Source organism: Aquarana catesbeiana, linkage group LG13 (assembly GCF_042186555.1).
Source record: "Aquarana catesbeiana isolate 2022-GZ linkage group LG13, ASM4218655v1, whole genome shotgun sequence".
Classification (NCBI taxonomy): domain Eukaryota; kingdom Metazoa; phylum Chordata; class Amphibia; order Anura; family Ranidae; genus Aquarana; species Aquarana catesbeiana.
This window is the reverse complement of record NC_133336.1, coordinates 193,744,488-193,767,458: the sequence shown is the minus strand read 5'-3', so window position 1 is coordinate 193,767,458 and position 22,971 is coordinate 193,744,488. Positions and strand designations below refer to the sequence as shown.

Below are 22,971 nucleotides of genomic sequence, written 5' to 3'. Positions count from 1 at the left end.
AGACTGAAACTTGATTTCTCAGGAGCCCCAATCAATCTGTGGGTTGTGGGCCTGAAGCCACGGTAGACCCAAGATGACCGGGAAGAAAGGGGAAGCAATTGCATCAAACTTAAGCAGCTCCTTGTGGTTTGAGACAGTAACTACAGGCAGTGGAGGAGTCTCTTGAGTCACCTGGCCAGTTTTCATTCGGGATCCATCCGCCAAGAAAACGGAAAGTCCTAGAGCCCTGTGTTGGAGTGGAATGCGTTTTTGATTGGCAAAGTTCAAATAAAAAAACTGCATGCACCAGAGTCTATTATTGCAGTAACAGACACAGTCTTTCCGGACAACTGAAGGGTGATGGGAATCGCCAGGTGAGTAGAGGGAGCTGGGTGACTGTGTGATGGGATGGGTGAAGATCTAAGATACTTGGCAGGACATTAATGTACATAGTGGCCAGTTCCCCAGCAGTACAAGCAAAGGTTGAGCTGTTGCCGACGTAGACGCTCTTCAGCGGATAATGCGGTTCTCATTAGTCCGACCTGCCCAGATTTATGAAAGTCCGGTGTTAGTTTGGTTGGTGCAGGATTAACTGGGACTGGTCTGAGAGGAACAGAACAAGAGGTTGCCGGCACTTGGGGTAACAACCAAGTTAGTTGAGTCTGCTGGGTCACCCTCTCCATCTTGCGTTCCCGAAGACGACGGTCTATCTGAATAGTTAGGGTAATCAAGGATTCCAGAGAATTTGGTACACCGACCCGAGCCAGTTCATCTTTTAATTCTTCTGACAAGCCTAGGCGAAACTGGTGCCGTAAAGCTGCATGATTCCAATGGGTATCTGCGCTCCAGCGCCTAAAGTCTGTTATATAGTCCTCTACCACTCTGCGGCCTTGCAGGACTGTACTAAGAGCAGCCTCGGCAGTGAAAGTTCATTGGGGGTCATCATAAAGAAGTGACATTGCGTCGAAGAAGGATGACAAACAGTCCAGAGAAACATGGTGTTCTTCCAGCAGGTGATGAGCCCAGGCTTGTGGATCTTTCAGCAGAAGTGAGACAACAAACCCCACCTTGGTGCTTTCCCGTGAAAAGGTTAAGGGTAGTAAGGAAAAGTACAGCTCGCATGCATTGCGGAAAGTCCGAAACTTGCTTCGATCCCCAGAAAACTTCTCTGGAATTGGGACCCTAGGTTCTGGAGATAACATCATTACAGGGAGTGTGGGGGAAGCCTCTGACGACAACCCGCTGAAAGGAAGGTTTGTAATACTCATCCGGGACTGCACTTGTCTCTCAAGGTGTTCATAGCTGTCCTGGAGGGATTTCACCTCTTGAGTGAGGACAGAGAGCTATTGGCAAATTTCATCAGTAGCGGAGGTCCCTCTTGCAGGCTCAGGCATGGCTGTTTGATACTGACACGTACCTCGTATGTGAGCCTGACGTACAGAGGGAGACCTCTCGTACAGCCCTGGTTCCCAGATCACTGGAGTTGAGGACAGTGACCGCAGGAGCACAGTGGGGTATGAGTGCCTGTTGGATTCTTTGGAACCGGAGATGACGTCCGCTTGGAGGCACTGGAACTGGATCGAGTGCCGGGTGCAGGTAAGCTGGATGCAGGTCAGCAGGGTGCAGGTAAGCCGGATGCAGGTCAGCAAGCTGCAGGTAAGCCGGATGCAGGTCAGCTAGATGCAGGTGAGCTGGATGCAGGTGAGTTGGATGCAGGTCAGCAGGCTGCTGTTAAGCTGGATGCAGGTCAGCAGGGTGCAGGTAAGCCGGATGCAGGTGAGCTGGATGCAGGTGAGCTGGATGCAGGTGAGCTGGATGCAGGTCAGCAGGCTGCAGGTAAGCTGGATGCAGGTCAGCAGGGTGCAGGTAAGCCAGATGCAGGTGAGCTGGATGCAGGTGAGCTGGATGCAGGTCGGCTGGGTGCAGGTGCGCCAAGAAGCAGCAAACGCACATGGATGTGCAGAGCAGGCAGAAGCAAGGTCAGACAAGCCGGGTCATACACAGCGGATCAGATCAACAGAATCAGCAGGCAAGGAATGGTCAAGTTCAGGCTGGTTCTGGTAGCAGGAGATCAGGCAGGCAAGCAAACAGGATCAGGGTCAAGGAGAGCCAAGGTTCAGGATTGGAGACAGCAGCGTAGTCAGAGAGCCAGGTCAGAAGGTGATCAGATGCAGATTACAGGAACAGGAAACAGGTGAAGCTGCAGATCAAACAGCAAGAGCTGAATAGTGGAAGCCCCTCTTAAAGGCCACTGGGCGCCAAAGCCGCGTTACTGTGCGCGCACGCACGATCTCCGCGATCGGCGCATGCGCATTGGCGCACGCCTGTTCGTTACTGGGGACCTTTTGGTGGGGATGTGCCTGAGCCCTGTTGCAGTTCTGGAAGTAGTGTGTCCATGACAGCTCCCGACATGTAAAACCACCACATTACCCCTCCATCTAGCTCATAAAGCATCATGAATGTGACGGGAGTCACTTTGGGCGGGGGGGGGCTTGTGAAGCTCAGCTTAGAGAGCTCTGGAAACCCATTTCCCAGCCCCCCTGGCCCCTCCTATGTGTAAGTAACCCTGTGTCTATTAGGGGCACAGGGTGACCGAGAACCCCAGTCGGTACTGCATTAACCAGACTCACCGTACAACCACATCGGACTCAGCATTTCCTTTTATCCCTGTTATCCAGGGTACTATATGTGTGGTTTGTGTTGAAAGAATGAAGGGGCTCTTTCACTTGAGCCATTAAAATGCATGAACATGTGTCTCAAACCATTGCTAGATAGTTTAAGGTGGAGTGGGGGTTTGTTATGTGTTCGTTGAGTGGCTGTCTCCCATTGTTCTATTGTTTCTGTCTGCCTTGGGAGCACAGTATTATGGGATTTATTTGTGGATGTGGATTAGCTGCTAGAGGGGAGGGGGGAATTTCTCCAGCAGCCCCTCCTAAAGACTGTCTACTATTGGAAAGTTGAATATACCTGTGTGCCATGTTACTGGAGGAGGCAAAGTTTACCCTGCCCTGTGTCATTATGCAAAGAAGGGGGATTGTCCCCTGAGTGTATATCTCTTTGTCCCTGTATTTGAATAAACAGTCTTATGTTTTTACCACCCTACACTGATGTCTTGACAAGTGACTGGGTGGGCGAAGGGATCTTGGATCCTGCTGGTATAGAGCAAGAGAAGTTTATACGGCGGATATACTCCGCTTGAGTACGGGGGTCTGTCACAATGAATATATAAAAGAGAAAGACAGTCTCTAATGGTACAGTAACCAATCCTTCCAATGCTTATTAAGAAATGGAAAAGCCACGCACAATAAAAATATAAAAACAAACTCACCCTGATTATGAAATGGCAACAGTAATGCACTCTACAATTAGGTTTTTATGTTTATTATCACAGTGCTACTACTAGTGGTGATTTTTCGCTTTCACACATTGGTATTTTTTGTAGTCATTATAGTGGAAGCAGCGATAGTTTGATTATTTTATGATCAACATACACTTTATTACCAAAAGTATTGGAACACCTGCCTTTACACGCACATGAACTTTAATGGCATCCCAGTCTTAGTCCGTAGGGTTCAATATTGAGTTGGCCCACCCTTTGCAGCTATAACAGCTTCAACTCTTCTGGGAAGGCTGTTCACAAGGTTTAGGAGTGTGTCTATGGGAATGTTTGACCATTCTTCTAGTAGCGCATTTGTGAGGTCAGGCACTGATGTCGGATGAGAAGGCCTGGCTCACAGTCTCTCCCTCAAATTCATCCCAAAGGTGTTCTATCAGGTTGAGGACAGGACTCTGCGCAGGCTAGTCAAGTTCCTCGACCAAAACTCACTCATCCATGTCTTTATGGACCTTGCTATGTGCACTGGTCCAAATCATTTGGTGGAGGTGGGATTATGGTGTGGGGTTATTTTTCAGGGGTTGGGCTTGGCCCCTTAGTTCCAGTGAAGAGAACTCTTAAGGCGTCAGCATACCATTTTGGACAATTTCATACTCCTAACTTTGTGGGAACAGTTTGGGGATGACCCCTTCCTGTTCCAACATGACTGCGCACCAGTGCAAAAATCACTGTCCATATAGACATGGAGTGAGTTTGGGGTGGAGGAACTTGAGTCCTGACCTTAACCCGACAGAACGCCTTTGGGGTGAATTAGAGGGGAGACTGCAAGCCAGGCCTTCTCATCCAACATCAGTGCCTGACCTCACAAATGCACTTCTGGAAGAATGGTCAAACATTCTTATAGACACACTCCTAAACCTTGTGGACATCCTTCCCAGAAGAGTTGAAGCTGTTATAGCTGCTAAGGGTGGGCCAACTCAATATTGAACCCTACAGACTAAGACTGGGATGCCATTAAAGTTCATGTGCGTGTAAAGGCAGGTGTCCCAATACTTTTGGTAATATAGTGTATTTTTGTTTACACATTTCTGTTTTTATTCCATAGCGCAAGGTTCTTTAAGACATTAGTAATGATCACTAACCAAGGAAAAAAATTCCTACATAGAGATTGGATTGGTTTTTTGGTTTAAAAAAAGAAAAAAAAAATATTCCATAATAATATAATTACAGGTTTAACTTTAGTGGGATAGCAATGAGTAAATGAATTAAATATACTGTATGTATAATACAGTGACATTTGCTACACATATCTGCAATATTTTTTACCAACTAAGCTCAATGTCAGACTTCCGACCCTGACTTGAGAAATGCCATTTGCATTTAGACATGGATGCAGGTAGACAGTAAGTCCGGGTTCATACTGAAGGCGGGTTTTAAATATCAAACCTACATTTCAGCCTGACTTCAGGAGCGATTTCAGAGACATCTGTGAGGCTTCCTGCAAGGATGTCTATTGAAATTGCCCCCCGAAGTCCCCAAAAGTAGTGCAGGAACTACTATTGGGAATCAATTTGGATGGTGCTGTTGCCGGGAATAGGCAGCGAATTGACATGTGATTTCACATGTCAAAACAGCCCGATGTACACGGGGGCTGAGGGGGAGATTTACTGAAGCTGGAGCACTCAAAATCTGGTGCAGCTGTGCATGGCAGCCAATCAGCTTCTAACTTCAGATTGTTCAATTAAGCTTTGACAATGAAACCTGGAAGCTGATTGGGTTCTATGCAGAGCTGCACCAGATTTTGCACGCTCCAGTTTTAGTAAATCAACCCCTAAGTGACTATAAAGAGGCTGCAGGAGATCATCAGCACAGAGCAACAAAAGATAAAAATTAAAACAGGTGAAACATCTATATATATATATATATATATATATTTTTAAATACAATTTTTTTTATAATACGCAGAGCTTTAGCAAACTAAATGCCATAGGCGTGCGTAAGGGGTGTGCCAGGTGTGCCTGGGCACACCCTAATCCTTGGGTTGACAACCTATCAATGGTGAGCAGGGGTGTGCTGTCAACAAGGCTTATCACCGAAACTAGTCTGCTGCTGACTGTACTCACTGTGAAGGCTTGAAAATAAATACGCTTGAAGTTATGGTGTTGCTGGCTGCTCCCTTTACAGGTGACAGGTAAACCGCAATCCTTCTGGACGAGTTCACGTATCTGGGTATCAAAATTAGAAATACTACCCATGAGTTTTTGGAAAAAAATCTGCAGCCTCTCATCTCCCAACTCACAGTAAAATGCACAGCCTGGCGCACCCTACCGCTCACCCCGTAGGCAGAATTAACTTGCTTAAAATGGTATTCCTCCCGAAATTTCTGTACTTTTTCCGTAACACACCATCCCATATACCCAAGTCCTTTTTTAGACGCCTAGAGGGGATTCTGACCTCTTTCATCTGGGCTGGGAGACCCCCCAGAGTGGCGAAGAGGGTGCTTTACCTTCCTTTGTCGGGAGGGGGTCTTGCCCTTCCAAATTTTTTGATATACTATTGGGCTGCTGTACTGGTTACGGTGTGCTGGTGGTTCTCTCAGCCCAGACAAAACCCCGCAGTTAGACTCGAGGCTGCCATCTTGGGCTCTTACGCGGTCCTGTCAAACCTGGTGTACAGGGGTCCCAAGGCACCCTATCCTTTGACGACCCCAATGAAAACTACCATTAGAGTGTGGAGGGAGGCCAGGGTAATATATGCTGAGCCAAATCGCATATCTCCTCATACTCCGCTTTGGGGTAATCCTGCCCTACCCCATCTCTATGATATTCCAGATCCCTCTCAGTGGGCCACACGGGGAATAATCACTCTAAAACATGTTATAAGTAATGGTAAGCTAACGCCCTTCAACGACCTTAAACGGCAGTACTCTCTCCCCCGAACTTTCGAGTTCAAATACTGGCAATTGAGAAACGCGATGAGGGCGCAATTCCCAGACAGACTGACTCTGGAACCGGACTCAGTTGAGCGACTTCTGACCTCAAGTGCAATGGGGAAGCCCCTATCCACGTTGTACATATACCTGACGGTAGCATATGACATTAAGCCCACCCGTACTTTTGACAAATGGAAGGAGGATATTCAGACACTGGGGGAGGAGGAATGGGAGGATTGCGTCTCGACCTACATCCCAACTGTGATAGCAGCTAAGGACAGGTTCATGCAGTTGAAATTTCTTCATAGGGCCTACTTCACTCCGCATAGGATGGCTAGAATTTATCTCCATGTCGATCCATCGTGCCCTCGGTGCAGGAGAGGAGAGGGGACATTTTGGCACATGGTATGGGCATGCCCGAAGCTCGGGCCATACTGGGAAGGTGTTACAGGGGTGCTAAACGACATATGTGAAACTGAGTTGTCACCTGACCCCATGCTGCTCCTGTTGAGCTACTTGGGCGATGTAGAGGGGGACAGATACACTAAACTTTCTATAACACTCATGCTGTTCTATGCAAGGAGGGAGATAATGCTACATTGGAAGTCAGCTGAGCCCCCCACCCTCGGGTCCTGGAAGAAAGCGGTAGATTCAGTGCTGCCACTGTACAAACTTACATATGAAAGCAGGCAGTGTCCTGCTAAATTCAATAAGGTCTGGTCTGCCTGGATGGCGGCGCGTGGTTGAGGGCCCGGGAGCTGGGGACTGAGTGACGGAGTCCCTGGTCTCGGTTAGGGGCTTGCCCATCCCTCGGACACGGGGGGCCATCGGGTCACACCAGACGATGACCATATTTAACCGGATGAACTTTTCGTACATGTACCGGATCTTGGGGGGTAGTGAATATGCACCTGCTGATCCTCAGAGCTGGCTCCAGATGGGAATATCCTCTGAACCCACTGGGTGAGGGAGACGGGGAATATGCAGATGAAGACTAGAGGGGAATTACTAATAAGGTTGCCTAATATTTGGATGTAAGTTGTAAAGAATAGGATAGAATGGGTTGTATGTAAAATGCACAATATTGTTGTTTCATTATCTCTCTATATGCTACAAGATGTACAGGAAGCTAGTAAATATGCATTTGTGAGATCCTGCACTTTCTTTAAGTGGATGCTTTACCATAATGATGTAATGACTGAATACTAATTGTCGTACACTGATGATTTTGTAATGCTGATTTGTTAAATAAAAAACCTTTACTGTTAAAAAAAAAAACGCAATCCTTCCTTGCCAACTCTCAGAACCTGGACTGGAGAGGTGGCGGGAGTGGAATTTAGTGAAACCGATCTGTATTTTCCTCCTGCAGCATCTGAAGCTAGGCTTCTCCTCCTCTCCCTTTTGTCAACATTCAGCTGCCACAGGAGGAATATATAGGGGATCACTACTTATATATGCCACCCCTCCTTTTCCTGTTCCTCTTCCTCCTGTTGCCTGGGTCCCCCATGTGCTCCCTTGCTCCCCCTTCCTCCCGTTGTTTCAGACTGGAGAGCGGGGAAGAGGCCGGTAAATATGTCAAACGCACATGTGTTGGACATAGATCAAATATGGAATGATGAGGCTTGTTTTACCATGTATGAAATTCCGTGACCTAAAACTATAGTTTTAGGTATAGTTTGGGTGGCACAGTGGTGTAGTGGGTAGCACACTCGCCTAGCAGTAAGAAGGGTCGCTGGTTCGAATCACGACACTACCTGCCTGGAGTTTGCATGTTCTCCCTGTGCCTGTGTGGGTTTCCTCCGGGTACTCCGGTTTCCTCCCACACTCCAAAGACATGCTGGTAGGTTAATTGTATCCTGTCTAAATTGGCCCTAGTATAGGTATGAATGTGAGTTAGGGACCTTAGATTGTAAGCTCCTTGAGGGTATAGGGACTGATGTGAATGTATAATATATATGTAAAGCGCTGCGTAAATTGACGGTGCTATATAAGTACCTGAAATAAATAAATAAATAAATAGTTGCCCTCCAACCCCCATACATTAGTAACCCAAAAATTGTCCCAAACAGAGGGGGACCAAAAGAAAAGCGGGGCTCATGAGAGAGGCAATCTAAATAGGTATATTAATTACAAATGAATATTTATTAATTATAGGTACAAAATTGAAAAACATGGAGATATATACAAAAGCATAACCAATAAGTAACCCTGCCCTGATAAAATTGATCAATACCTGGATTGATCAAAAACAAGAAGCACAGACATGGGGAACATGTAACACATAGGGACTTACAAAACAAAAACGTCCGGACGTCTTGGCTATTGATGTCTGCGCAAACCGACACAATGAGAAGTATACAGCAATGCTGAGTAAGGTTTGCTGTGCAGACATCAATTCCCCCGGGGGAGGGGCGGCTCAGGGTGAGGTGTGGAAGGATGTGGGGAGCAAGGAGGGGGGGGGGAATGGGGAAAGAAGACGGGAGGGAACCAGGGAGAGGGTGGTAAGCCGTGGAGTGGGATGCCAAAGTGAGTCCTATAATGGGACATCAATTCATCTTGTTGATGGAAGTGTATCGGCCTTGCATATGTAATTGATGGATCGCGGTTGCCAGGGTCCGGGGTAGTATACAGCAAAATATAAAGTTGTCCGGTGTGGTATAAGTGTATATGCAGAACCGTGCTGTTGAAAAGTCAAGCGGTGATAAACATGGGCAGAAATACATAAACAGGTGGCCGAGTACGTTACCGCTCCCGGGTCCCGTCTGGGAATCCTTGGGTATCTCCGGATTGCAGTAGCCCCTGTGTAATGAACTGCTCCACTTGCCACTGTGCACGATGCCGGACACTGTCCCAAAAAGTTATCCGCGAGCCAAAAGGTGCTGCTCATGTAGGTAGATGGCCGGCCATACAGGTGCATCTGTTGCCCTCCGTGCGGTTGTTCCGAGCTGTAGAGCGGAACGCCCCCTCAATAGGTGAGCCGGCTAGCCCCAACGGGGGATGACTGCAGGCGTGACGTCCAGGCGGAGTGACGTCAACGCGTTTCACAAAACAAACGTGTGTAGCTTCATCTGGACGTCAAGTGGAGCAGTTCATTACACAGGGGCTACTGCAACCTGGAGATACCCAAGGATTTCCAGACGGGACTCGGGAGCGGTAACGTACTCGGCCACCTGTTTATGTATTTCTGCCCATGTTTATCACCGCTTGACTTTTCAACAGCACGGTTCTGCATATACACTTATACCACACCGGACAACTGCATATTTTGCTGTATACTACCCCGGACCCTGGCAGCCGCGATCCATCAATTACATATGCAAGGCCGATACACTTCCATCAACAAGATGAATTGATGTCCCATTATAGGACTCACTTTGGCATCCCACTCCACGGCTTACCACCCTCTCCCTGGTTCCCTCCCGTCTTCTTTCCCCATTCCCCCCCCCCTCCTTGCTCCCCACATCCTTCCACACCTCACCCTGAGCCGCCCCTCCCCCGGGGGAATTGATGTCTGCACAGCAAACCTTACTCAGCATTGCTGTATACTTCTCATTGTGTCGGTTTGCGCAGACATCAATAGCCAAGACGTCCGGACGTTTTTGTTTTGTAAGTCCCTATGTGTTACATGTTCCCCATGTCTGTGCTTCTTGTTTTTGATCAATCCAGGTATTTCACTAAAAAACTGTCAAAAATGTTAAAAATGACAAGAGACAGTTTTTGACAATTCCTTTATTTAAATACTTCTTCTTTCTTCTATCTTCCTTCATCTTCTGGTTCTTCTGGTTCTTCTGGCTCTTCTGGTTCTTCCTCCGGCGTTCTCGTCCAGCATCTCCTCCGCGGCGTCTTCTATCTTCTTCTCCTCGGGCCGCTCCGCACCCATGGCATGGGGGGGAGGCTCCCGCTCTTCTCTTCATCTTCTTCATCTTCTTCTCTTCTTCTTTTCTTCTCTTCTTCTCTTCTTCTCTTCTTCATTTTCTTCTCCGGGCCGCTCTGCACCCATGCTGGCATGGAGGGAGGCTCCCGCTGTGTGACGGCGCTCCTCGTCTGACAGTTCTTAAATAACGGGGGGCGTCACACAGCGGGAGCCTCCCTCCATGCCAGCATGGGTGCGGAGCGGCCCGGAGAAGAAAATAAAGAAGAGAAGAAAAGAAGAAGAGAAGAAGAGAAGAAGATGAAGAAGAAGAGAAGAGCGGGAGCCTCCCCCCATGCCATGGGTGTGGAGCGGCCCGAGGAGAAGAAGATAGAAGAAGCCGCGGAGGAGATGCTGGACGAGAACACCGGAGGAAGAACCAGAAGAGCCAAAAGAACCAGAAGAACCAGAAGATGAAGGAAGATAGAAGAAAGAAGAAGTATTTAAATAAAGGAATTGTCAAAAACTGTCTCTTGTCATTTTTAACATTTTTGACAGTTTTTTAGTGAAATGGTAGGGGTACCCTTACCATTTCACACAGGGGGGGGCCGGGATCTGGGGGTCCCCTTGTTAAAGGGGGCTTCCAGATTCCGATAAGCCCCCCGCCCGCAGACCCCCACAACCACCGGCCAGGGTTGTGGGGATGAGGCCCTTGTCCTCATCAACATGGGGACAAGGTGTTTTGGGGGGCTACCCCAAAGCACCCTCCCAATGTTGAGGGCATGTGGCCTGGTACGGTTCAGGAGGGGGGGGGCCGCACTCTCGTCCCCCCCTCTTTTCCTGCGGCCTGCCAGGTTGCGTGCTCGGATAAGGGTCTGGTATGGATTTTTGGGGGGACCCCACGCCTTTTTTTTTTTTTTTTTTGGCGCGGGGTTCCCCTTAAAATCCATACCAGACCTGAAGGGCCTGGTATGGAATTTAGGGGGACTCCCACGTCATTTTTTTTTTTAATTTTGGTTAAGGGTTCCCCTTTGGGGAATTCCCATGCCGTTTTTATCAATGAACTTCTATGTGTATTGTCGGCAATGCAATAGCCGCGGGTAGTTTTAAATGAGTTTTTTCCTTCAAAATGTCATTTTGCTGTCAGACTGTTCTAAACACGGGAAACATGCGCCCCTTTACAGGCATACTATAGACACCCCCCAGGTACGAAATTTAAAGGGATATTACACTTTTATTGTTTGACTTTAAGCATTATTAAAATCACTGCTCCTGAAAAAACGGCCGTTTTTAAAACTTTTTTTTGCATTGATCCATGTCCCCTGGGGCAGGACCTGGGTCCCCAAACACTTTTTATGACAATAACTTGCATATTAGCCTTTAAAATTAGCACTTTTGATTTCTCCCATAGACTTTTAAAGGGTGTTCCGCGGCATTCAAATTTGCCGCGAACACCCCAAATTGTTCGCTGTTCGGCGAACTTGCGAACAGCCAATGTTCGAGTCGAACATGAGTTCGACTCGAACTCGAAGCTCATCCCTAGTTGTGAGGTCCCAAGATGCATGTGTCCTGCCGGGGAAAGGAAGACTAAAGGAATTGCCAAGGTTTTCCTGGTTCCAGCGGGAAGTGCAGAGTAGGGTGGCTTTGGAATGGGGTCTGGATTATACCTATGTCCCTCCCTAGATCATGGACGTTGTGGAGAACTCCCGGAAGAGTGGGAGAACGACATGATCTGGGATTTCTTGCATATCCCCAAGCCTTTGCGGGTGCCACAGAGTAAGATCTGGGCCCGCTTCAAGGACATTCAGAGTGAGTGGCGGCTGGGAAAATCCATTTACAAGGACCAGGTGCTCATTGCCAAGGCAGGACGGCCTACAAAGAGCCACTTGGTCTCCATTCAGGAGGAAGGGGGAAGCCGTAAGAGGTTGCCCAACCCCATTTCTATGCCTAGGAGACTGTGAGGAGTGACAGTTGGCATGGAGACCATACGCATGAACTGCTGGGGAGGAGCAGAATGTGTTTTTTTTTCCTCCTGATTTTCCTGCAGGATCAGACCAGCCTGCCACTCTGGATGTGCCCAACGAAAGGATGGTTTCCCTTGTTGCAAGGACACTGAAGGGTGAGGTCTGATTCTATTTTAACTCTTTTATGGAGCCTGTTTGTTCGGGGAGGGGCCCTTCCATTTGGAACTCTAAAGAGCTGTCTAGGGTGCCTCAGGGAGCCCTGACCAATCCCCAAACAGGATTGGGTTTATCAATGAACTTCTTGGGTTTAAAAACTCAGTGCAAATCAAAGCAACAAAACAGTTTATTTGGTAAAAGCTTTATTGGTGTATTTTACAAAAATATAGACCTCAGTGGCTGCACAGTTCCCTGTACCTCTTATAAAACAAAAATATTCCATATATACAGATCTATTATATGAGATGGTATCTCCTATGTTTATACTTATAGGCTTTTACAAGAAATAATTTTGATCAAGTTATGAAAGAATACGTGGTCTACCACTGTCCAAACATTTTTCCACCTTGCTCTGTGGTCTACACTGCCACATATTGGGGTAAGGGATGGCTGAAGGTAATAACAGTTTTGTCATTTTAATACTTATTTATGACTATATAGACCCTACACCAGGGCTCCTCAAGCAGGGTTCCATGGATCCCTAGGGTTCCTTCAGAGCATGCTAGGGGTTCCTTGAGCAATGAGCAATTTCTGTCTCTCAGATAAGTTTCCACTGACACCATTGCCCTTTTTAGCTATCTGTAAGGGGGCAATTCTTCCCAGTGACCACAAGTGTAAGGAGCATTCTCCCCATTGACCATCGCACTAAAGTATCATGAGTTGTAGATATAGTCATTTTTGGTAAGGGTTCCCTGAGACTGGAAAGTTATTTTAAAAGGTTCCTCTGTGTTGAAAGGTTGAGAAAGGCTGCCCTACGCTGTCATATATTACTATAGATTGTCAGGAGCAGAAACAATTACATAAACTATGTATACTTCTTAAGTGGAACTCTGGCCAAAAGTAACAAGTTATAATTAATTAGCCCATTAAAAGATGAAAAAAATATTTTCCTGCAATGTTTACCTTCAATACAAAGATCTCTTCCACAGTACCTATTTTCTGCTGGTAAATGTCCACAGTTTATTGGCCAGCATAATTCAGCCCACTGTCTCTGAGCACAGGTCATCCCGGACCAGCCCCCAACTTGTGAATGACCAGTGAAAGAAGCAGCACAGTGATGAGCTCATCTCTTTGTAACTCTGATCTCTCCTCCTATCAACATTCATCTTGTCAGCACATGAAATGATTGGATCCTAATGCTGCTTCTTCTTCTCACACTCCAGTCCTGCTGTATAAGCACTGCAAGAGGTCGCTACTAGGTCACATTCAGGTATATACACTGCTTCTATTTATAAAATATACTTATTAGATAATGTATTTATGATTACAGAGCTGCAATAATTTGTGTTTTTTTTTAAATCTGCCTAGAAATCAGCTTTAAGGATAAACCATCCTGACTTCTGTCTCCATCTCCTTTCCCATAATTCCCTATTACTGACAAGATACAGTTGCTGCTTTATAGTTATTGAGATCACAGTTGTTGCTCTTCCACTCTATCCTCTGCATCTTCAACATTCATGGTCTTGGCAACCCCTACAGTCTTCATGTGGGAGTAGAAAATAAAGGACCCTATAAGTATTATGATCCCAGATGCCAACAGTCGAATTATGTTCTGTAACGTGTAATCCATGTCCTTTTTACCTTGAGAAATTAAAAAGAATGAAAGTATGAAATGGCTATCATAATTAAAGTACAACTAAAGACAAAACTTGCTTTTATTTTTGAATAGAGTGCAGAGGGTTTAGAACCTTTGTCAGGTTTATATTGCTGTTAGGGATATTCACCCTCTCCATTTGTCCTGTTTACCATTATCATCAAAAGTGAAGGAAAACCCCAAAATTGCCATAAAAAGTGTTTGGGGACCTGGGGTCCGGTCGTTTTGGGAGCAGTGATTTTAATAATGCTTAAACAATGAAACAATAAAAATGAAATATTCCTTTAAATATCATGCCTGGGGGGTGTCCTTAGTCTGCCTGTAAAGTAGCACATCTTTCCAGTGTTTATAACAGTACCACAGCAAAACGACATTTCTAAAGGAAAAAAATGTAATTTAAAACTTATCACGTCTGTAATGTATTGTCGGGTCCCGGCAATATAGATAAAAAAAATCATTGAAAAAAAAAAGGCATGAGTTCCCCCCCAGTCCATTACCAGGCTCTTCATGTCTGGTATGGGTATTAAGGGGAACCCTGCACCAAAATTAAACAACACAATTGCGTGGGGGTCCCCCCAAAATCCATACCAGGTCCTTCAGGTCTGGTATAGATTTAAAGGGGAACCCCGTTCCAAATTAGAAATAAAAATGGCGTGGGGATCCCCCAAAATCCATACCAGACTCTTATCCGAGCGCGCAACCTGGCAGGCCGCAGGAAAGGGGGGCGAGAGAGCGCCCCCCTCCTGAACCATACCAGACCACATGTCCTCAACATGGGGAGGGTGCAAAAACACCTTGTCCCCATGCTGATAGGGACAAGGGCCTCATCCCCACAACCCTTGCCCGGTGGTTGTGGGGGCCTGCGGACAGGGGGCTTATCAGAATCTGGAAGCCCTCTTTAACAAGGGTACCCTCCAATCTTGCCCCCCCCCATGTGAATGGGTATCGGGTACATTGTACCCCTTACCCATTGTCCTGTTATTGTCCTGTCATTTTTACTTTTTTGACACTTTTTTTGGTGAATGGCAGGGGTACAATGTACCCGATACCCATTCACATGGGGGAGTGGGATGTGGGTGTCCACTTGTTAAAGGGGGCTTCCAGATTCTGATAAGCCCCCCGCCCGCAGACCCCAAAGCACCCTCTCCATGTTGAGGACATGTGGCCTGGTATGGTTCAGTAGGGAGGGGGTGTTTTTTCGTTCCCTCCCCCCTTTTCCTGTGGCCTGCCAGGTTGCATGCTGAGATAAGGATCTGGTATGGATTTTGGGGGGACCCCCATGCCATTTTTTTTACATTTTGGCACGGGGTTCCCCTTAATATCCATACCAGACGTGAAGGTCCTAGAATGGATTTTGGGGGATCCCTGCGCCATTTTAAAAAAAATTTTGGTGCAGGGTTCCCCTTAATATCCATACCAGACCTGAAGGGCCTGGTAATGGACTGGGGGGGAACTCACGCAGTTTTTTCAATGATTTTTATGTATATTGCCGGGATCTGACAATACATTACAGCCGCGAGCAGTTTTGAATGAAATTTTTTCCTTTCCAATTATAATTTTGCTGCTCTCATTCATAACACTATGTACGGCCACTATGTAAGCAGCCATACATAGTGTTGGGCGTGAACTCAGCCCCCTGAGCCATGATTGGTCAAAGGCACCCTGCTTTTAACCAAACATGGCTCTCACAGCAGACCGCGTTGTGATTGGCCAAAGCATGCAGCTCAGGTGCATGCTTTGGCCTATCAGCAGCCGTCAATGCACTGCGATCTCGCAGTGCATTGACGGTCTCGCTGTTCATTATGGGGTGTTCCGCGGGCGCTCAAATTTCCCACAAACGCCCCATAATGCTCTAAATTCGGCAAACGGGCGAACACCGGATGTTTGAGTCGCACTTACGTTCAACTCGAACATCGGGCTCTTCCATACAGTTAAAGCACCTCCCCCACACAGTTAGCAAGCACTCCCTAGAAACATATTTAACCCTTTGATCACCCCCTGATGTTAACCCCTTCCCGTATCAAAAGTGTCACTTAGTGTTAGATGTGTCCGCCACAATGTCACAGTCCCACTATAAGCCGCTGATTGCCGCCATTACTTGAAAAAAAATTAATACATAAAAGTTCCATAAAAATATCCCATAGAGCGTAGACACATTTAACATTTGCTCAAAGCAATCTTTTTTTTTTTTACCAAAAACATGTAGGCAAAATAGCTAAATTGATGAAGAAATTTGTTTTTTTAATATTTTTTTACTGGATGTGTTTAACCACTTGCCGACCGCCTAACGCACATATACGGCGGCAGAATGGCACGGGCAGGCAGAATCACGTACCCATACGTGATCTGCCTCCCGCGGGTGGGGGGTCCGATCGGACCCCCCCCCCGGTGCCATAGGCGGTCGGCTCTCGTTCGCGGGCGATGAGAGGTGAGGGGGAGGCCATCCATTGTTGGCCACCCCCTCCCGATCGCTCCCGGCGAATGAAAACGCTTCCTTTCCCTCTGTAATGTAAACAGAGGGAAAGGAAGTGATGTCATCCCTCCTCGAGCCGGTCTTTTCGTCCCGGCACAGAGGAGAGAAGACATCCAAGTAAGTGCACCAACACTACACTTACAGTAGAACACGCAGGCACACTTTTCACCCCCCTGTCCCCCCCGATCACCCCCCGATCACCCCCCTGTACCCCCTGTCACTCTGACACCAATAGCAGTTTTTTTTTTTTTTGCATTGGTGTCAGTTTGTGTCAGTTACAAGTGTTAGGGCAGTTAGGTTAGCCCCCTTTAGGTCTAGGGTACCCCCCTTTAGGTCCAGGGTACCCCCCTAACCCCCCCTAATAAAAGTTAACCCCTTGATTACCCCCCGTCGCCAGTGTCGCTAAGCGATCGTTTTTCTGATCGCTGTATTAGTGACACAGGTGACGCTAGTTAGGGAGGTAAGTATATAGGTTCGCTGTCAGTGTTTTATAGCGACAGGGACCCCCATATACTACCTGCTAAAGGTTTTAACCCCTTGATTGCCCCCTAGTTAACCCTTTCACCAGCGATCACCGTATAAGTGTTACGGGTGACGCTGGTTAGCTAGTTTGTTTTTTTTAGTTTATTATAGTTTATTACAGTTTAATATAGTTTATTATAGTTTTAGGGCACCCGCCGTTTATTACCTTATAAAGGTTTAACCCCCTAATTGCCCGGCGGTGATATAAGTTAAGTTTTTAGGATCTGATAAGGTCTGCGTCGCCCCAGGCAGCGTCAGGTTAGCGCCAGTACCGCTAAAACCCACGCACGCAGCATACACCTCCCTTAGTGCTATAGTATCTGAACGGATCAATATCTGATCCGATCAGATCTATACTCCCCAGCAGTTTAGGGTTCCCTGAAACACAGTGTTAGCGGGATCAGCCCAGATACCTGCTAGCACCTGCGTTTTGCCCCTCGGCCCAGCCCAGCCCAGCCCACCCAAGTGCAGTATCGATCGATAACTGACACTTACAAAACACTAAGCACACATAACTGCAGCGTTCGCAGAGTCAGGCCTGATCCCTGCGATCGCTAACAGTTTTTTGGTAGCGTTTTGAATCAGTCGCTAACAGTCAGGAGCTTTTTTGCCTGTGAGTCTCACTAGTGTACCCCTAAATTTAGAGGCCAAAATGGCAAATCGAAGGTACACTAGTGAAGAGGCCTACACGTTTCTGAGTATGACAGATAGTGAAGAGGAAGTCACTCATCTGTCAAGTTCAGGCTCAGAATATGAACCTGTAGAGGACAGCGGCTCCATGACAGATAGCTCTGACGACGGAGTTGTGGTCCCTGCTAGGGTCAGGCGTACCAGACCCCGAACTTCTTCTGTCCTTGAAGTGCAAGAACCGCAGGGCTCTCGTATGGAGCAGAGAAGTACTAATGCCGCTACTCCTTCTGGTGAACTGGCAAGCACCAGCGGCCTAGTACACCCTGGTCGTACATCCAGCACTGCAGTATCACGTGGTGACGTGGCGAGTCCCATAAGTGCAGTTCAAGCTGGCGAGGTGGCAAGCACAAGTAGTGTCCCGCTGCCACCAAGAAGAAGACGAACACAGGCCCGTCGTGCCCATAGTGCCCTTCCTGCTGCATTCGCCAATCCGAATTGGGAACCCACCACTTCTGCAGCACCCGTACTTCCCCCTTTCACTGGCCAACCCGGAATTCAGGTGGAAACAGTTGACTTTACGCCACTGGATTTTTATTCGCTGTTTTTCACCGAAGATCTCTATAGATCTATTGTGGACCAAAGCAATTTGTACGCTGGTCAACACATCGCCACTATTCCCCAGTCCTCCCTTGCCAGAGATTGGAGACCAATTACGGTCTCCGAATTTAAGATCTTTCTGGGCCTTTCCCTCCTCATGGGCATAACCAAAAAGAGTGAGTTGCGGTCATATTGGTCCACTGACCCAATTCACCATATGCCCGTGTTCTCTGCCTCCATGACCAGGGCACGATACGAGCAGATTTTGCGGTTCATGCACTTCAACGACAATGAACTCTGTCGTCCTCGTGGAGACCCTGCATACGATCGGCTCTACAAAATTCGGCCCCTCGTAAACCACTTCAACCAACGTTTTGCAGACTTGTTTACCCCCCATCAAGTTGTCTGCGTTGATGAGTCCCTGATTAAGTTTTCTGGCCGTTTGTCCTTCAAACAGTACCTTCCCAGCAAGCGTGCCAGATACGGGGTCAAGATGTATAAGCTCTGTGACAGGGCCACAGGCTATACATGTAGATTTATGGTTTACGAGGGCAAAGATAGTCACGTAGAGCCGATAAACTGCCCTGACTACATAGGAAGCGCTGGCAAGATAGTGTGGGACTTGGTGTCACCCTTATTCGGAAAGGGGTACCACTTGTACGTGGACAATTATTATACGAGTGTGCCACTTTTTAGTCACTTGTTTGATCATCAGATTGGAGCATGTGGCACCGTGCGACCTAATCGCCGGGGCTTTCCCCAGCGGCTTGTAGAGTCCCGTCTTAGGCTGGGGGAGAGAGCATGCTTGCAGTATAATAATTTGCTCGCTATGAAGTGGAGGGACAATAAGAATGTTTTCGTTCTTACCTCCCTTCATGCAGACACGACGACCCAAATTACTACGGCGACTGGTGTTGTGGAGAAACCCCTCTGTGTCCACGAATACAACCTTAATATGGGAGGGGTGGACCTCAACGACCAGTTGTTGGCGCCGTACCTAGTTGCCCGTAAGGCCAGACGCTGGTACAAAAAAGTGTCTGTTTATTTATTTCAATTGGCTTTGCTGAATGCTCATGTGCTATACAGAGCTTCAGGACGGACTGGATCCAGGGGCGGACTGACAACACTCGGGGCCCCCGGTCCAAATAAAGCAAGGGCCCCCTGTCAAACCCCGCCCATGACCCACCCCTGACCCCGCCCATGGCTCACCCCGCCCCTACATTTTGAACAAAGTACAATTTCTGCCTTTTTTTACTGGACCTGGAGGGGGGTCTCTCTAACAGTGTCCATTAGAGAGAGTCCCCCGCAGGTCCCATTAGAGACTACAAAGGGGAATAATGGGACCTGGAGGGGTCCTCTTTCTAACGAAGTGTACAGTGAACACCTTCATTCACTCTGGTCCTCAAGGGTCTACCTCCTTGTGCCATGACTCTCACCCCTGCCCCAACCTCTCACAAAGTAAAAATAAAATTGGCACTGTGTAGCACTCCTCTTACCTTAACTATTAGTACTGTAGCTGTGGCTGGCTCCCGCATCCTCTGTGACTGGCTCCTGTGGGTGGGTGGCTGGCTGGCACCCTACTGTGGCTGGCTAGCTGGCTCCCTGGTGTGGGGGGGTCACTGTGGGTGGCTGGCTGGCCCTGCTGTGGGTGGGTCTCCGTGGGTGGCTGGCTGGCACCCTGGCCCTGCTGTGGGTGGGTCAGAGTGGGTGGTTTGATGGCACCCTGGTCCTGCTGTGGGCGGCTGGGGGTGTCCTCTCCTCTTCCGCCGTTTCGGGCACTGTTTGCTGAGGTGAGGGAGGGACTTGGAGGGAGACTGCGGCCCCTATCCGGGACGGTAGAACTAGAGGGTTTGCAGCAGGCCCAGTGCGCAGCGGCGTGCAGCGCAATGGGTAATGATATTGTGTGCGGGTCTTCTCTGTTTCCATTTGAGAGCCTATGTTGGAAAGAGCCCCCCATCAATGCAGCCTCACCAGTGCCCATGAAAGCAGCCTCACCAGTGCATGGGGGTTAGAGAGGAGAGCTGCCGGATCACACAGAGCGAGTATCTCTTGCTGTGACACCTGGCGACCGCTGTCATTTAATGTCCCACCTCTTTTGATAGACGTCACATGTCCCCTGGCATTGGACCAGTGTGATGTCTGTCAAAGGAGCCAGGGGGCCGGACATTGGATGACAGCGGTCGCCGGGTAAGCAGGAGATCCCCGATCTGTGTGATTAGAGAGCGCTCACCCTCCCCCTTACCATCCAAGCAGTGGCATCACTAGAGTTAGTGTCACCTGGTGTGGTAAAACATGGTGTCACACCCCCCCCACCCCCGGGGCACTGAGCAGGCTAGTGCATCGCCGTGGCTCTCCTCCCAGCCTGCCACAGTAGATGGAGCCAGGATGGAAACGGGGTGGTGGATGGAGCCAGGATGGGAACGGGGGTGGTGGATGGAGCTGGAGTGGAATGGCAGATGGTGGATGGAGCTGGAATGGGTTTGGGGGGTGGATGGATCTGGTATGGGATCGGGGGGTTAGATGGAGCCAGGATGGGAGCAGGGTGGTGGATGGCACTGGGATGGAATCGGGGGGTGAGGGAGGATGGAGCTAGGATGAGATCTGTGATTTGGGAGGGGGGGGTAAAGGATGATATGTGCCACGGGATGCTTTTCAAGAGGGGGGTAAGAAGGGCCTGGGCAGGTAACACTTGTGCTGCCAGGAGTGATTCTAGGGAGGGGAAAGGGGGTGGGGGATAGGATATGTGCTAGGTGGTGTTTTGAGAGGGGAGAGGAATTGTGCTGGGGGGGTCAAACTTCAAATCTGCCCCCCTCCTTCTAATACAAGTCCTCTCTAACCCAAACCCCCCCCCCCCGCTTTCCTGTACACAACTCCCCCTTCCACATAAGGGATATCGGAAGTGAAAAAGGGAGCCGTGGTGCCCAGTGTCAATCCGACTCCGAGCCTGGTGTCACCCGTGCTCCCCCCCCTTCCAATAGCGACAGAGCTCTTATGGCAGGTGTCCTTCCTCCCCCGCTCTTGCTCCCGGCTGTGTGCGTGAATGTAAGAGCCGAGGAGGAGGCTGTTTGTCAATGTCTCTACTCTCTGCCTCACTCCCTCGTCCCTCCTCCCCCATTCTCCCTCACATCGCGTGCAGCTGAGGGATATCGGAAGGGAAAAAGGGAGCCGCGGTGCCCAGTGTCAATCCGACTCTGAGCCTGGTGTCACCCGTGGTCGCCCCCCCCCCCCCTTCAATAGCGACGCCAGCAGCGCTGGGGCCCGGGTGAGCCCGAAACGATGGTCGCAGGGGCCCGCGGGAGCACTGACAGTTTCAGCAGGTGGCGCTGGCGGGCCCCTTTCAGGGGCCGGGCCCTCGGTCCGCGGCCGAGCTGACCGACTGGTCAGTCCGCCCCTGACTGGATCCTTCCTTAAATTCCAGGAAGAGATCGTCAGAGCCCTTCTGTTTCCAGATGGTGCTCCACCTCACCTTCCCAATCCAAATGCAGTAAGCCGGCTGCATGGGAGGCATTTTCCTTATGTCCAGCAGAGTACCCCTACCCAACGAGCCCCCCAAAAAAGATGTCGTGTCTGCAGCAAGCGCGGATTTAGGCGTGACACCCGGTATTGTTGTCCCTCCTGTCCTGACAATCCTGGTCTATGCATTGGTGAATGTTTTGAACGCTACCATACACTAGTGGAGTATTAGCGTAGGGTTCAGCACGGCACAGACTAGGCACACTAACACAGGGTCTCCAAAGATGCCATCGCATTTTGAGAGACCCAAACCTGGCACAGTTACAGTTAAAAGTTAAAGTTACTAAAAAAAGTGTTAAAAAAATAAAAAAATAAAAAAAAAATAAAAAAATAAAAATACAAAAAAAATATAAAATAAAAAAACCAAAAATAGTTGTCGTTTTATTGTTCTCTCTCTCTATTGTTCTGCATTCTATACTGCAATGTTTTATTGTTATGTTTTTATCATGTTTGCTTTATAGGTATGCAATTTTTTTATAATTTGTTTTTTTATTGTTAACCACTTTTTTGTTTTCAGGTACGCCATTCAGCTGCAGAGCGGATTTATTTATCTTGACAGCAACAGCGTTTGCTCCCACGATATATAAAGCCGTGACTCCAGCGCTGTCGGAGGTGATTTCACCACCACAGTTACATACTTCAGCATATATGCCGAAGCGTGGGGGCAGCAGTGGGTGGAGGAGCAATTTGCTCCTGCCTTTTGCGGGAGGATGCCCCCATGCTTCGGCATATATATATTTTAGGTAGGCACAGGTTGCGTTAAATGTTTTATTTTTTACTATGTTTTTTTTTGTATTTGCTTTGCAGGTATGGTAAGTATTACTGTTATACTGTAATGTTACTTTGTTTTTTTGTTAACCATCATTTGCTTAGCAGGTACGCCATTCAGTTGCAGCGCGGATTTATTTATCTTGACAGCAACAGCGTTTGCTCCCACGATATATAAAGCCGTGACTCCAGCGCTGACGGAGGTGATTTCACCACCACAGTTACATACTTCAGCATATATGCCGAAGCGTGGGGGCAGCAGTGGGTGGAGGAGCAATTTGCTCCTGCCTTTTGCGGGAGGATGCCTCCATGCTTCGGCATATATAAATGGTGCATGTATGCCCATCATTAGAAGTGGGCGGATGAAGGGAGGTATTCTAATGGTGGGCATACCCACCGATCAATATCTTTTTTTCGTTCAGCCCACAGGCTGCATGAAAAAAAAGTTTACAATACAAGGACCAGCAACGTACTGGTATGTTGCTGGACTTTGAGTGGTTATACCAGAATGATGCCTGCAGGTTTAGGTATCATCTTGGTATCATTCTTTTCAGCCAGCGGTCGGCTTTCATGTAAAAGCAATCCTAGCGGCTAATTAG

The 22,971-nt window shown here is 48.2% G+C and overlaps 1 protein-coding gene across 1 annotated transcript in view; it reads right to left on the bottom strand.

The window, feature by feature from the left end:
• Nucleotides 1-12,457: 12,457 nt before the first annotated feature.
• LOC141116641 (Fc receptor-like protein 5) overlaps nucleotides 12,458-22,971 on the bottom strand; it is an 84,979-nt gene continuing 74,465 nt past the window's right edge. The window contains exon 8 of the mRNA XM_073609033.1: nucleotides 12,458-13,856. Within this exon, the coding sequence (XP_073465134.1) occupies nucleotides 13,687-13,856 (170 nt within the window). The 3' untranslated portion in view covers nucleotides 12,458-13,686. The remainder of the gene's footprint in view (nucleotides 13,857-22,971) is intronic.